We start from the raw sequence: 14,718 nt of genomic DNA, 5'->3' as shown, positions 1-14,718 counted from the left end.
CATGGCAGGAAGGCTTGTGCAGTGTTATTTCATCAGGAATGTCACAGCTTGTTGTCTTCTAGTAAAGTCATTTTCCCAGCACTTGGAGGGAGTCCAATCCTGTGGCCACCGCACAGGGTACTGAGCAGCTGGGCATCTTAGAGGGATACAGCAGGCAAAACTCACAAATCATGCACGTCTTCCTGCTTGCCTTGCAACATGCTGCAAGAGAGAAACTGCTCACAGGCCTGTCTCAGTTACAGGAATCAGACCTGTGAGGCAGACTAGAAGGGACTTGCATGCTCTATTTTGTCATCTTGTGAAGCTGTAAGCAAGAAGCACCGTACCTTTCACTTCTGGCCGATACTGCATGCCATCATCTTTCTTTCCAACTGCATTTGTGTCATCTGTTTCTAGGCGATAAACACATGCATAGCTACTCATTAGGAAAGGATATTCTCCAGACCACTATGTGTGCATCACTGATAAGCCAGAATAATATTCAAAGAACTATTTTAAGTTGCAGTAAAGCTGTACACACTCCCACATTGTTCCTCTCACACAACCAGGCTGGTATCACACCTAGTTGGTAGCCCTGGTGTTCAGACCAACATGGCACACCACAAGCTTTAAGTCTTGAACTAAAAACTTTTCTGTGGTATGGACCTAGGTGATTTCGGTGACAATCTGTTTTGGTGTTGGAACTGCCCAAGTTATAGATCTAGATGTAACTGGCAAAGAGTTGGTAGAAATCTGTTATTCCCATGAGAAAGTCCTAAATGCACGCCCCCAAAACTGAAAGATTCTGGGCAGGATTAGCTACAAGGCAGTAGGCAGAGGGCTTCAGTGGACCATTTCAACACTGGAAAAGGAAATTATATAATCACTCACTTTGGTTGGAAATAAGCATATATCAAATGCTTATTTCCAAATAAGCATTTGAAAATGCAAATAAGGGAAAAACCCCTTAAGAATAAAGGATCAATGTCTGTGAAATCAGGGCCCAATCTGACTCACACTGGAAGCACATTTTACAGCCCACAGCAATAAGAGGGAAGATTTCCCACACACTCGTATTCTTTCTGTTCTCCTACCACCCCCTCATGTAAGAACTGTTGGATTATTGCTTAGATATCCCCAAGAGATTTTCCAGTCTTTCCAGGTAACAGCAGCCAAAGAAAGGCAGTGTAAACAGCACTACGTGTTTAGTGTGGGAAACTCAAAATTGCAGGTGATGAGTTCACTGATAACTGCATCAGTGACTTCTGACCAAAAATATAAAAGGGAAAGTCTACCAAGCCATGTCAGGATTTAACTTTTCCAGAAAGCCAAAATTAATCCTACCTGAGCAGTGGCCAAGGTGCCTGATGTCAATCTGCTCTTGCCTCAGACATGATGCCTCTCTGACAAAGCACGGATTGTTATAGGAACTTCCATCAGAAGCACATACAGGATTAAAACTGTATCCACTGCAGTCTATGTTACATACACACCTGTTAATTGAAGCACACAGCAAAACAAAATTGACATCCAGCAAACAAAAAATAAGTCATGTTAAGTCCTAAGTAAACACCAGCTTGGGCACCAATGCCAGGAGGGGAGAGCGTGCTGCTTGAGGATGCTGAAGAAATCATTGGCATCTCAGGCTTCCAAGCAGAATGTACAAAATTGTGAATACATGCTTCAGTGTGCTTTTCTATAATGTATTAATGTTTCTTGTAGTTTTACTCTGGTATCAATCTCATAGAATACACCTGAAAAGTGATAACACACTAGTAGGAAGATTTACTACATTAATACAGCAGTTTGTAGTGTTTATTCTCTAGTGTGAAGAAAATCAGAAGAATATTCTAACTTTTTCAGCATCAGGGTCCTTGAGAGGGAAAACAAAAAGGACTCCCTTTTCTGTTAGGCAATAGAAAGAGTTGTATTTCAATATCTCTACAGACTTAATATGCTTGGTTAATATTGGTTAATATCTTGCTGTGTCATTTCAGAAAGACTTTCATTCATACCTTTGAAAGTTAACAATAGGTCTATTATGTTGCATTTAAAACAGGATTATGCAATCTGAATTAATTCATATTGCATCCCATTAACATTTTGGTTGTTAAGGATGAATGATTTTCTACACAATTTGCAATTAGGGATTGTAAAATGAAAATGGGAAAAATTAAGACCTTGCATGTAGCTGTTTCCTAACCACACAAGGTAGGACAGCCAAAGGCTCAGACAGGACTATGACTTGTTCATGTTTAGATACTTCTGTAGCCCCAGTAAGAAGTCTAGAAATTTTACATATGCGAATGGCACAGGGAAACTTTGCAACTTTGCATGCCTCACACCCCCTGATTATTTTAATCAATATTCTGCTTTTTAACTGAACTTCTATTTTTGAATTAAAGTTTCTGTGTATGTTCCACATTGCTCTGCAAGTTCATCTCCACCTTTGGGATGGGGAAAGTAAGGAGGATGGTTGCAGAATAAGGGGGAGAACAAGATGGGCACCATGTCCAGCTCTCAGTCAAGCTCCTGATGTCATTAGTGTGAGAAAGCCACTTTGCATCTTCTGAGGAGGTGGCAGTGGGCACAAGACCCTCTCCTGGGCAGAAAGCTCTGCAGTGGGCACATGGTCTGACTGCTAGGATTAACTAGAAGTAATTAGCTTCATCTTGATGTGACTTGCTCTTGTAAGTCACAGGAGGGAGGGAAACGTCCAAGCAACCAACTTACCAGGTTTTTTATGTTCTTTCCCTCTGTTGCAGATAAAATTAAACTATTAAACAGACGAATATTTGCTGCAAGCTGGTAACAAATCTGCAGCAGAATCAAGTTCCGTGCTGCAGTAACACTGAAGGTGGCCAGCATACTTTTCTCTTCTTCTTCTCCCATGAGAACTTTTTGTTCCTTAATTTAAATATTCTAATTTTGCAGGTAATTTTCCATGCCTGTGAACTTCAGATTGTTGCTAGTCAGAACATCTCTAGTGCAAACAGGGTTTTAAGTGAACCTACTGACAGTGAAACACTCTCCCAGTAATGAGTCTCTACACATCTTAGGGACTTACTTCCAAGTATTAATGAAGCCTCTAAATATCAATATGATGAGCATATGAAAATCTTTCTTACTGGAAATGGTAATGGTTGTAAACCTCAGAACCAGGATGGAAATACTATTTTGTTTACCTACTCCCACATGATGTAAAGACTAATCAGGCGTTTATTAGGGTTTACTACACACAAATAAAAGGCTCATGGCTCAGCAGTCATGCATATTTATTGACACAAAGTAGCAGAGAGCCAGTCCTCATTTGTATGACATTGGCTGTGTGCAGACAGATACCTTTGCTCTCCCTTAAATTTGCCTGTAGCCGCCATCTGATGTCTGTGGCATCATGATTATGGCTGGGTTTTGTCATTCCTGGTGATAAATAAAGTGAGTTTTGAAAATACCTTTTTTTTTCTCCATGGTGACATTACAGACTAGAGTTAAAACTGCTTGAAAACTGCTTATGCTTCCATGCTTTGCTGTGTTTAGGTTTAACATAGAATATTAAATGCTTCCTTTTTCAGAATTCTCAGATGCTTGCTTTAGGGGTGCTTATGAATTCCTGACCCTGGTATTCTGATCAACAGCCTCAGTCTTATCTCCAACCATCTCATCAATGTACAGGAATTTCACATGTTGACCCCCTTCACATGTATCTGATTATCTGCCTGCTGCCATTAGCTACTTCTTTGCCCACAGCCATGATGCCAAGGGGTACTTCCAGCCTTCCCCTGGCCAGGTGGTCACTGGTCACTTGGCAGAGCTCTCTGACATGTAAAACAGGTGGTTTAAGTACCCTGTGGCATAATGAACAGTTGAATGGGACTGATGCACTTTACAAAAAATTGAAACTCTTATTCCATCATAAACCTCTAAAGCCTTTCAGAGGGCTGAAAGAGAACAAGTTGAGGAGAGGACATGGCTTGACTGCAATGGTCTGAAGGGAAAAGGGCTTCCACAGATGCAGTAGGGTGGCAGAGAGGGAGCCAGGAGCACATGTTAGAAACCTGGACTTGTCAGAGACTCTGCATAGGGTGCAGTGAGTTTGCTATATGAGTCCTTGCTCATAGACAGTTTCCACTAGACCAAAATATACAGACAGGACTGCAGGAAGTGCCAAATCGTGAGATGAGAGCAGTGACATATGGGGAGTGCTGCTCTTGACAGAAAACATGAAAAGAATGTTGTTTTTAACTCCTTGGTGTTTGTGAAGGAAGGTAAAACCATGGGAGAGCAAGTTGCTGCTCTGATGTTTCACATCAAACACTTTGAAACTGGAGCCTGAGTCCCTGTGAGGGGATGGGACCACCACAGACTGAAACAGATGAGCAGCTCAGGAAAGTATTGGAAGACCTGCCAACAAACCCACTATGAAATAGTGAAAATATGTTATATCCTGAAGTCAGAGAGCTACAGAGAGCAGATCATAGCTTGGTACTGAGATGACAGGAAATCCAACTGCTTGGTGGAAGCCAGCTTCCCCCCCACCAGTCAGTCTGGGAGCCAAAGCCAAGAAGAAGTCAAAGCTCAAGGCTACCAAGCAGAGCCCACGAGTCTGAACCATATCACAGACCACACAAGAAGCACACAAAATATGCAAGAAGACGCAGCAGACAGTGAGAATGAGCTAAAAGTGGTATCTTACAGGGCAAAACTCTTATCAGAAGCCTTTGCAAGCAGGAGAACCTGTAAGAGGCACCAAGGACTGTTTCCTTCACAGCTAAGACTGCAAATGAACACAAAATTGCAGTCTCATATTGCAATCTGTTTCCTGAAGTCTCTCTCCTGCTGGGGACAGAGCACAGAGAGAGCATAAGGACAGTGCAGAGCTGCTTACAAAGGCAGGGCAGGAAAAGCTTGAGATCATGAAGGGGGGGCAGAGCACATGGGAGAAACACAAGAGGGGCTTCCCCCAGGAAGAGAATGAACCTTAAATGCAAAATTCAGAAGAAAAGAGTTAGTCACTTAAGGTAAAGTCACTTGACAGAATTGTGTATTAAGGACATCTTGAATGTGCTTTGTGCTTCATACAAGAAAGAAGTGAATGAGTGCTTCAAATTTTTGCTGAAAAAGCTTGTTGCAAAAGACACACTGGAGTAAAAGGAGTGAGAGCCTTACAAACATTTTCTTCACTAAATCCTTCCAACTGGTTTTAACCAAAAGGATTTAAACAGGTAATGCTCCAAATTGATGTCTTGCTGGAGGAGGTTCCTACTTAAGGTCCTCAACAGATCATTTCTCTCACTTAACCCAGGGAAGTCAACCGGATATATTCAGATATTTTCCTGATGTACTAGGGTACACAGAAAAAGTACCTGAATTTTGTCACCTGTCATCAGAGAGCTGATGCATTATCATCCATTAACACCATTAGTTAAACAGAAAAGCATTTGAATTTCAAGAAAGTACAAAGTGATATAATTAAACCAAGCAGATTTTTTTTGGCTGGTTTTAATAAGCAAGAAATGAGGATGTACAGCTCATTTTTTAGGGGCTACTAGGTGTAACAAAGTAAACGTGCTTAGTAAAATGAAGTGACAAGCTCAGGCTGTAAGAGCACTTGCTGCTATTAGCAAATTAATTAGATCCCCAGAGATCAGAACACATTTCAAGGCTGCCTTTTGTTTTCAGGCTTCAAGGTGTACGTGGTCTGTTGGAAGTTCTGTGTGCTTAAAAACCCTGGTAGGTTCAAAGGAAAGAGAGGGGAAAAAAGGAAAAGAAAAGCATGACTGACTTGTGGAGCGGGCTTGGCTGCTGGGAGAGACTGGCATTCCCAACCAACAGATCAGGCTGCTGCATTTCTGCCCACCTGGGTCTTGCTCACAAATGTATTTTTCTGGCCTGGCCTTACAGGGAGTGCTGCTTGCTATCCCTTCCCAGTAGCTGACAAGAGTGAGCACTCTCAGGTACTCACCAATTCATTGGCACATCTGCTTACAAATGTAAAATGGAAACACTGGAGTAAAACAAAGTGTGTGAAATGCACACAGATGGATAAGGGTATGCTTGATGGAATAAATTTAGGTGAATTGAAATAGCAGGGGTGTTGCAATTGCAGTTAAGAATATAACCATGCCAAATGAAGGATTTGCTTTCATTTGATGCTGCTTCCCTTGTGTGCAGTTCTTCCCTAATGAAACCTGAACTAAGAAAATCTGGATTTCAAAGTGATTTTTCTACCTATTTGACTAGACTTGAATCTTCATCACGTTTTTGGTGTGTTTTTAAAAATCCTTTATAGCACAAGAGAAGCAGAATTCAATTCTACAAAGCTTCTTTGTGCCTGGCTTTAGTACTCTGTCTTTACTTCTGCCCGGCAATCCAGAACACCCTTTGAATACCATAAGCTTCAGCTATTTTCCAGACATCCCTTTTCCTACATTCCCCTTTTTTATGGCATGGCTCTCTCTGACCACTGAAGAAATTCAGTCTTTACTGCAGTGAGCTTCCCACAGCATATGTGGTGAACTGATGTTTGCTCTCTCAAAAGCAGCCTAACCCTCCCTCCACCCCCAAATAATAGGAACCTTCAAAGACCTGGCACACACTGCTGCAAAGATCACTAAAAATATGCATTAAAACCCAGACATGGATTATTACCCATCTAGGATCTATTCAATTTCTTAATAGCCAGTATAGTGAACAGACCATTATGCTATTCCTATGATATCAGAATATCCTGCACCCAGATTTTCATAATTCATAATCCCACAACACAGTATTAAATCCCTTGTTTATGCTTATTTTCTCTATTGTCTGAATGGTTTGTTTTGCACACAAATACTTAGGATTTTTTTCTTCTGCTGTGAGTTATATTTACACAGGATTTAGGTAGCCTTCCTTATGAATATCCAATATCATACCCTAAAAAGTTAATTTAAAAAAAGGTTGGAAATTGAGTGAAAAAGTGGTCAAAAGAGGTAAGTATAAACTTGCATGCCAGATTTCCAACAGGCCAAATCTTTCCCTAGAGGACAATTTATATAGAAAAGGCAGAGAATAGGACTTTGAAATATCCACATTGGCATTTCTAACTGTTAATACTAATACTTCTGAAATTCTGGTTTGGCCTTTGTGAAAACAGACACTATGTAAATTATAGGCCAGTTGAATTTATATATTGCTGAGGTACCTTTACTTTCCAAAGTAAATCTCATAAAATGTTAATCTCAAAAGGTCTACTTGGGGATCAGCTGTCAATCTTTCTTGAAAATCTACATTATAAGTCAAAACATATCTTTGACAGCACAGTACACTTATTAAAAAAAAAGACTGAATGTGCTCAGAATCCCATTTCCATATTTCTTCTGTTAAAAAAAAATTATGTAAAACTGAGAACACGATAAATTTGAATTTTTACAGTGAGGCTACTTTTAAGTTAGTGATTTCCTTATCAAAGAGCAAAAAAAAAAGAAAATATAACAACTCAAGTGGGGCCTTGACAAGATGGAGGAACCTCCAGAGGTCTGAGGATGACAGGACATCTGTCACAGTGCTGCAGGACACATTGTGGGTGGACCAGCAGGGAAGCAGCTCTGCAGAAAAGGACCTGAGGGTCCAGTGGAGCAGCAGGGGGGAGTCTGCTTCACAGGAGGGTCACCAGCAGAGCAAGGGAAGGGACTCTGGTCCTGCATTCAGCACTTGTGAGGGCCCATGAGAAACACTCTGTCCTGCTTTGAGAGACCCCAGTAACAGCAAATGCTGTGAGGAACTGGAGAGGCTGCAGGGGTGAGAGGCTGTGATGGGCAGAGGGATGGAGTGTGGGCTGCAGTGAGGGTGGCTGGGGGCACTGCCCCCCTTCAGCCTGGAGAGGAGAAGGCACGGAGGTGACTGCTGTCACCAACAAGCCCAGAGGGGCTATTGAGGAGAGGCTCTTCTCAGAGATACACAAAGAGGAGTGAAAGACAACAGTTGCAAGTCACAATGAAAGAAATTGTGATTGAACATGAAGAAATTATTTCAAAGTGAGAGAAGTTCAGCCCTTGAACAGATAAGCCCAGCTGTGAAATCTCTCTTCATGGAGATGGCCAGAGCTCTCCTGGAGAAGTCCTTGATCTTACATGGATGAATTATCCCTGGTTGCAGTGCAGGACAGGAGCCCAGACCCTCTAGAGGTCCTGCCTTTTGATTGTGTACTGATAGGATGATCTGTTTATCTCATGAACAGTCAGTAGAACTGAAAAGCCCAGTGTGTGCTAAGAATAAGGTAGGAGCAAATCTTGTATGTTTGTGTTCTGACCTACAGTATTTACCCCACCAGCTCCAGATGGCCCCAAGCTTTGTGCTGCCACCTCCATGTCCATGTCTCAACATGACTGCATTTCGAATTCAAAATTCCAACAGAAAACACACAGCCATATTCATACTACCTCTGTTTGTGGGCTTCTTGCCACTTTCTCACACAAGAGTATAAGTCTACCAACCTCTTGTGCACATATTTTGCTCCACTATGCATAATATGTTGACTTTTCAACAAAGAGGAGTAAGCGTTTGGCCAGAGACACATTTGATGGTCAGAGGAGAAAGGCAAACACTGATAGAATGGTGCAGCAGTTTTTCCCATGATATACACAAACTGTTTCAGTTCTGGCACTCAATGGGAAGGAAGTCTCACCCAACCCATTCTATTCTTTGCATCCTGTTACTTCAGACCTACAGAAAATCACTGTTCAGGCAAATTACATGTTATGTATTTATGCAATTTCAGACTAATGCATCCACAAGTGATTGTCTATGCCCTTGAAAAGATTGACCACAAACTAGCAACTTTTAAAAATACTTACAAGTTGTATGAAAAAAGAAGAAAAATATGGAGAAATATATTTCTGTGATGCTTCCACAACCTGATTACTTTCAGAGTTTAGATAAAGAAATAATGTACTGATTTGCATATAGTTGAATACAAAAATACAAGTGTTGTTTATGACAACCCTCTCCACAAACTTTATTTCTGTGTCTCAACCACTTGACCTAGAATCAACATTGAATTTTTTCATAGAAACAGTGGAAATTATGAAGTTGTTTATACTTTTGTGTTCAGTTTACTGTACATTGTTACCGCTTTTGGTTTAGACAGATAATGTTTCTGTGAAGTCAAAAAAAATGAAGATACAAATCTAAAACCCTGTGCAAAGCCTGATTTCTTCAAACTATGTGTGATCTACTGCAATAAAAGCAATGTATCATTTGTGATCAAGAGATAGCCATAATGCTTTAACACCAAACATGAAAACTAAGAATCTGTAACTTTTTCAAAGGGGAAAATAAAATTTAAGAGCAAAAAAAAATTTAACATCACTAATTCGTAATATGGTGCATATCGCAGCTCTGTACAACTAATCTTTAAAATTGCTATTAAAATGCACCAAGATTTAGTAATTACACAGACTCACTGATTAATTTAGGCTTAAGAGATGTGCAGAGATCATGTAGTCCCAGCCCCTGCTCAAAGTTGGTCCCAAGGCTGTGTCTGATCAAGTTCAGACCATCTCCAAGGATGGAAATGCCAGACATGGTGTTGGAGCGTCCAACCACCCTCGTGGTAGAAACAATTTCCATTATGACAACACAAAATTTACCACACTTTGACCTGTGTCTATTGCCCCTCAGGACATCACTGTACACCTCTGAGAAGAAAGGACTTGCTGAGATAACTCTAAGGACCTGCAAGTTCAACTCTAAAAATCAGGACGTGACAAAGGGTCTTGCTTCTGCTTCTCTGTTGTAAGGACCCCCCTACAGTTGTCACCAAAAGCATCAGGTGCCACCACCTTTTGCAGAGGACGCCACAGCTTTCCATACCCAAAAGACAAAACACATTCTGCAGGGAATAAAATTGTCTTTAGCAGGATTTTTCCAATAATGGGAGAAAATCTGCCTATTCTGCTCCCTAGGCTATTGAGGCTGGCCTCTTGGCAGTTCCTGGGATTTCTCATTAATTCCAGCTCATTTACCTCAAACCACTCAACATGCAGTGGCATGTGTGGCACCCTTCCCACCAATTCACTAAACATTTTACCCAAAAATTAATTTCCTTATTGATAAATGAGGAGTAGAGATATTATTTTGCTTCTCAAGCAGTTGGAGCAGAAGGAGCTGGAGTCTGTAAAGTCACAGATCGCACAGCTTGGAAAAGAGGTTAAAAAATTCATAACTGTGCATTTACTGTTTGTATCATAAATATGTCTTGAGATGATCTACTTAACATTAGGGGACAGCTCAGCTAACCCATACAGTTACTATAATGGAGAAAAATTTTCTTTAAATGCCTTCTGTTATCACCTGGATCACTCCATTAAGTGTCTTAACATCACAAGATGCAAGCAAGGGCTGTCCAGGCCTAATAAACCTACATGAATGGAACTAATTATACCTTTTCTTTGTGATTCAGTAGATATTACCACACTATCCAAAAAAGTTCCAGTGGACATTCTTATGTCTTAAAAAGGAAAACCAAACCAAAATATTTTAATGGAATTAGAGGGTTTTGTGATTTGCTAGAATTAGGGGTGATAGAGTTTGTAATCTGGCACAAATTTGAATGAAATGATAATTCTGACTAGCAGTGTTTATACATAATGAAAGATATTTGTGTTGCTAGTAACTTTGTATATCATGATATAATTTTATGATGTCAAAACCCACACTGAAACACAACAGGAAAGAGAATAAAAATTAGATATTAAATTATAAGGGGTGCTCTACTAAAGTTTCCCAAGAGCATTTCAATCCCATCTTGTTTCTGCCAGGTAAATAACTGCTTTGATTTTATGAAAATTTTTTCCGATTCCTATATTCTACTTTAGCAAGTTTTCAACTTGCTATGTGACTTGTCAAAACCAACCTTGTGTAGGCAATCTGTGTTATCAGACTCTGATTTATCTGTGGCTAAACAGTGAATATCACTGAAGCCTGTTTTAATGGTTAGAGGAACTGGGAAAACAATTAAATGATATTAAAATCCTGTACAGAATTGAAAAATATTATCCAATAAATTGCAAATAACCTACATGGGAATATTTTCTAACTTTTGTGCATTTTCTACATAAAAGGTCTTGTTTCCACTTAATTTTTTAATGAGGACTAATTAAAGAAATCTTAGAGGCAAAAGATGCTTCTTTTTCTTCTGCCTGTTGTCAAGAAGCAGGAACTGGTTTCATTTCATATGAGTAGGATGTAGATAATAAGCCTTCAGCTCCCCTCAGCTTTATCCTAATTTTCTTATAGTTACTATATAGCTGCAGGAATTCCAGCTCTACAAGTGCAGAAAGACTAGGCAAGCTTTTACTGAAGTTGAATGCTTCAGGATTTATCTTCCAAAGCCAAGATCACATCTTAGTGCATATAGCAAACATACATATATATATATATATATATATATATATATATATAAAATATATAATCTATACCATCCTTCCAGTCATAAATGAAGCAGACCAAGGCAACATTCCAAATGATTATTAGTATTACAAAAAACAGCTCTAGTTCATGTGTCTCTTTCCTGGAAAGAGCAAGCTGGCTTCAGTACTATGGCACTTCATGAATTGTGAAGTATCATGCTAGTATTCATGAGCACTATTACCACTTTGCTTTCCCTTGTATTGTACAATTTAATCTTGAATGTACATCTTGAATGTTAGTGCTAAGCTGCTTTACTGCCTGAGATGTCTTCATGCTGGTATCCTGTAATAAAACCTTGTGCAATTAAGACATGTTTCAAGATTAAATGGATTCCAGCTGGAAGACAAGAAAAGGGAGAGTGATGTTTTCTCCGATTAGTGATGTAGGCACTGTTATTCTGGGATGCTGCTCCCTCTGTGGATACAAAAATGTACCACTTGCAAGTCTCTCAAACACCTTCATGCACGGTGCCTGCAGCCACAACCCCAGCACCTGCCACCAGCCCAGATCCCAGTAAACCTTATTCCATACAGGACAAAGGCTGTTGGAAAACAAAGCCCCATCAGCAGACAGGACTTCTTTTAAAAACCTCTTAAAGCCCTATGGGGCTGTCTGAAGAAGCCCTTTCCTTCATGATATCTCTGCCCTTTCAGAGAGCCACACAGAGCCTGGGCAGCTGGGGTGTAATATACCCAAGTACCTCGAGCACGGAAATTTGGTGCATCTGCTTCTGCATTAGTTTCCTGACAATTTGTTTTGAAATTTAATTGACAATAATTAATATTTTTCAGTAATTTCCCCCTGGGTACGTCTAAGAGATCAGATGCCACAGGGAGTTTGGAAGATCTGACTGGCTCAAGTCCCCAGTTCAACTTCCCCTTTAGGTCCAAAGTTAGCAATGATGGAAATAACTGCATGTAACACTTTATGAACAAAGAGAACATAGAGAAAAAAATTTCAGGGTTGAATAATCAGTATTTATTTTGCATTCCTGTTTGGTTTTCGACTTGTTTTGTTGGCAGGATAAAACAAATCAAGGCTCTTTGAAAAATATTAGCTAAAGGTTTTCCAGTACAACTCTCTGTTGTTTTCTCCCACTACTTTGCAACCACAGATGGTTTGTTCTTTTACAGACACATATCAAACACATTATTACTGGATGGCACTAAAGCTTCAGTTAGTAAGAACAAACACAGTCAAGCAGATAATCATGTACCTTTAACATTTTTTCCCTTTTGTTCAGTGATATTGTTAGGGAAAACATTACATACCCGACATTCTCTGCATCTTCATCACACTCAGCCCTGTATTTGCAAACTCCACATTTTGAGTGTTTTCTCTGAACTTCTGTCCCAGATCCTTCATACTCTGAAAAAAACCCAATAACAGAAAGGATGACTTTTAAATTAAGCTCTGTTTTTGCTTACCTAAATCCATTTGCTTTCAGGAATACTGTCAACATAAAGCTGTCATATACTGAAGCTATTAACCTTAATAGTGCTCCCTTTTTGAAAGTCAGTCAATTGGAGGTTGTTAGAACTGTACCAGTGATAGAAAAGCATCCCAGAAAACACTAATGCTTCATTGATTGGCTCTTCCTTTATTCTTATTTCAGTCATTTTTATTTATTCCCGCTTCACCAGGCACATAACTGGCATTGACATGCATCCCAGTCACATTTACTCTTAATTGCCACTGATAATGTATAAACCCTGTCCCTTTAGATGTCCTTGAATATTAGGTACTGGGGATTTAAATGCTATTTTCTGTGACAGTCTTTAATTACAGATATCCTTATGCAAGGTTACTGCTTGCAATTTTTCCCCTTTTTGATTCCTGCCTATGCGATTAGACTGTGCTCATATGTCACATATGCTGTGGTGTATTTTCCAGACCACTTTGTTTAGCTTCATAGGAATAAAAGAAAAAAGTTATTAACTGACATGAATCTGGTAGAAATGCTATGTATCCCAAAAAGTAAAATCAGTATCTCAAATATTCTGATCCTAAAAACATCTACAATAATTTTACAGTTGACATGGACATCAAAAGTCTTCACCAAGTAAGAGAAAATGTACTTCACCATGTAAAAGAGAATTATACTCTTACCTTTTCACTACCATTAGCCACTCCTATTTTTGATTTTTAACAGAGTGATGAAGGAGAGCTAGGTATTTGAAAGGAAGGAAAAGAACCACAGAAATCTGCAGAGGGAGTCAAGATCCACTTAAAGAATCACAGTATGGTGGTGGTGCACAGCTGACTGCACACAGACTGCCGGATGGACGGAGATCAAAGCGATTCCCTTCCTTTCCTCATAGCACAATTTATGTGCTGTGGCAACAGTAAATCAAACACCACCAATGGAACAGCTGAATTTACATTCTTTAAATACAAACAGGAAAAAGAAATCCACAACAGCTCTTCCTAATTTCCCTGGATCTTGGCTGCAGGGAATCACTCCCTCTGACCTGTGGGGCTGTGTTCCATGAAGAATGGTGCAGGTGAGACCTGCAAGCTAACTGCCTTCTGTCTAAATCATGCTGTGCATTTTCCAGAGATTAATACCTATCAAACAAAATTCCTGCTGTAGAAATTCTATCACCACTCTTATCAAGTTGCAGTAGAGGTCATCTGCTTTTATCCTTACAAATGCACATCTTATTTGATTTCTCCTTCTTTCCACATGCCACATTCCTGTGCCTACATTTGGCATTTTGAAGTGTCCTTTAGTGTCAGATTTCACTTTTCCATCCTAATAAATGATCCCCTACGGTTTGAATAAGTTAAACAAATGACACTGCTTTCATTCATCGTATTTCCACTTCTTTTTCTGTTCTTATGACCCTTTATGCCCTTTGTGAGCAAGCTGACACCTTCTGGAGGTACAGGTACAAGAGCTGGACATATTGTTCCAGAAAAGTTGTCACCAAAGCCAAATACCGTTCGAGACATTCTTCACTTTAAACATCTGACAATCATATTGCTTTTTGACCATTTTTCTGCACTGACAATCATACTTACTTTATTATCTACTTTATTCCCCAATGAATACTTTTCAGGGTCAACAGTCTGTAGGACAGATGTTTTCCTGACATCAAGGAAAAATTACCTAGGTCCTGCACTTGCTACAGATAACTGTCCTCAGACATTGAAATCCTGCCTGTTTATGCACCCTGTTAGCTCAGTGACCTGTTCTCTGTCATCCACACCAAATCAGTGCTGACTGATTTGCTCCCAGGTCACCAGTGGAAGGGGTCACGAGGCCAAGAACAGTCTCTAGAAGCACAC

At 39.9% G+C, this 14,718-nt stretch overlaps 1 protein-coding gene across 1 annotated transcript in view; it reads right to left on the bottom strand.

The window, feature by feature from the left end:
* TMEFF1 (transmembrane protein with EGF like and two follistatin like domains 1) overlaps positions 1 to 14,718 on the bottom strand; it is a 114,271-nt gene that overhangs the window by 12,330 nt on the left and 87,223 nt on the right. The window contains exons 5-7 of the mRNA XM_059476968.1: positions 12,699 to 12,795; positions 1,324 to 1,472; positions 327 to 392 (exon numbers count right to left, since the gene is read on the bottom strand). Of these exons, the coding sequence (XP_059332951.1) occupies positions 327 to 392; positions 1,324 to 1,472; positions 12,699 to 12,795 (312 nt within the window). The remainder of the gene's footprint in view (positions 1 to 326; positions 393 to 1,323; positions 1,473 to 12,698; positions 12,796 to 14,718) is intronic.

This window comes from Ammospiza nelsoni, chromosome 1 (assembly GCF_027579445.1).
Source record: "Ammospiza nelsoni isolate bAmmNel1 chromosome 1, bAmmNel1.pri, whole genome shotgun sequence".
NCBI lineage: Eukaryota > Metazoa > Chordata > Aves > Passeriformes > Passerellidae > Ammospiza > Ammospiza nelsoni.
The sequence above is the reverse complement of the archived record's forward strand: the minus strand, read 5'-3'. Positions and strand labels throughout refer to the sequence as shown.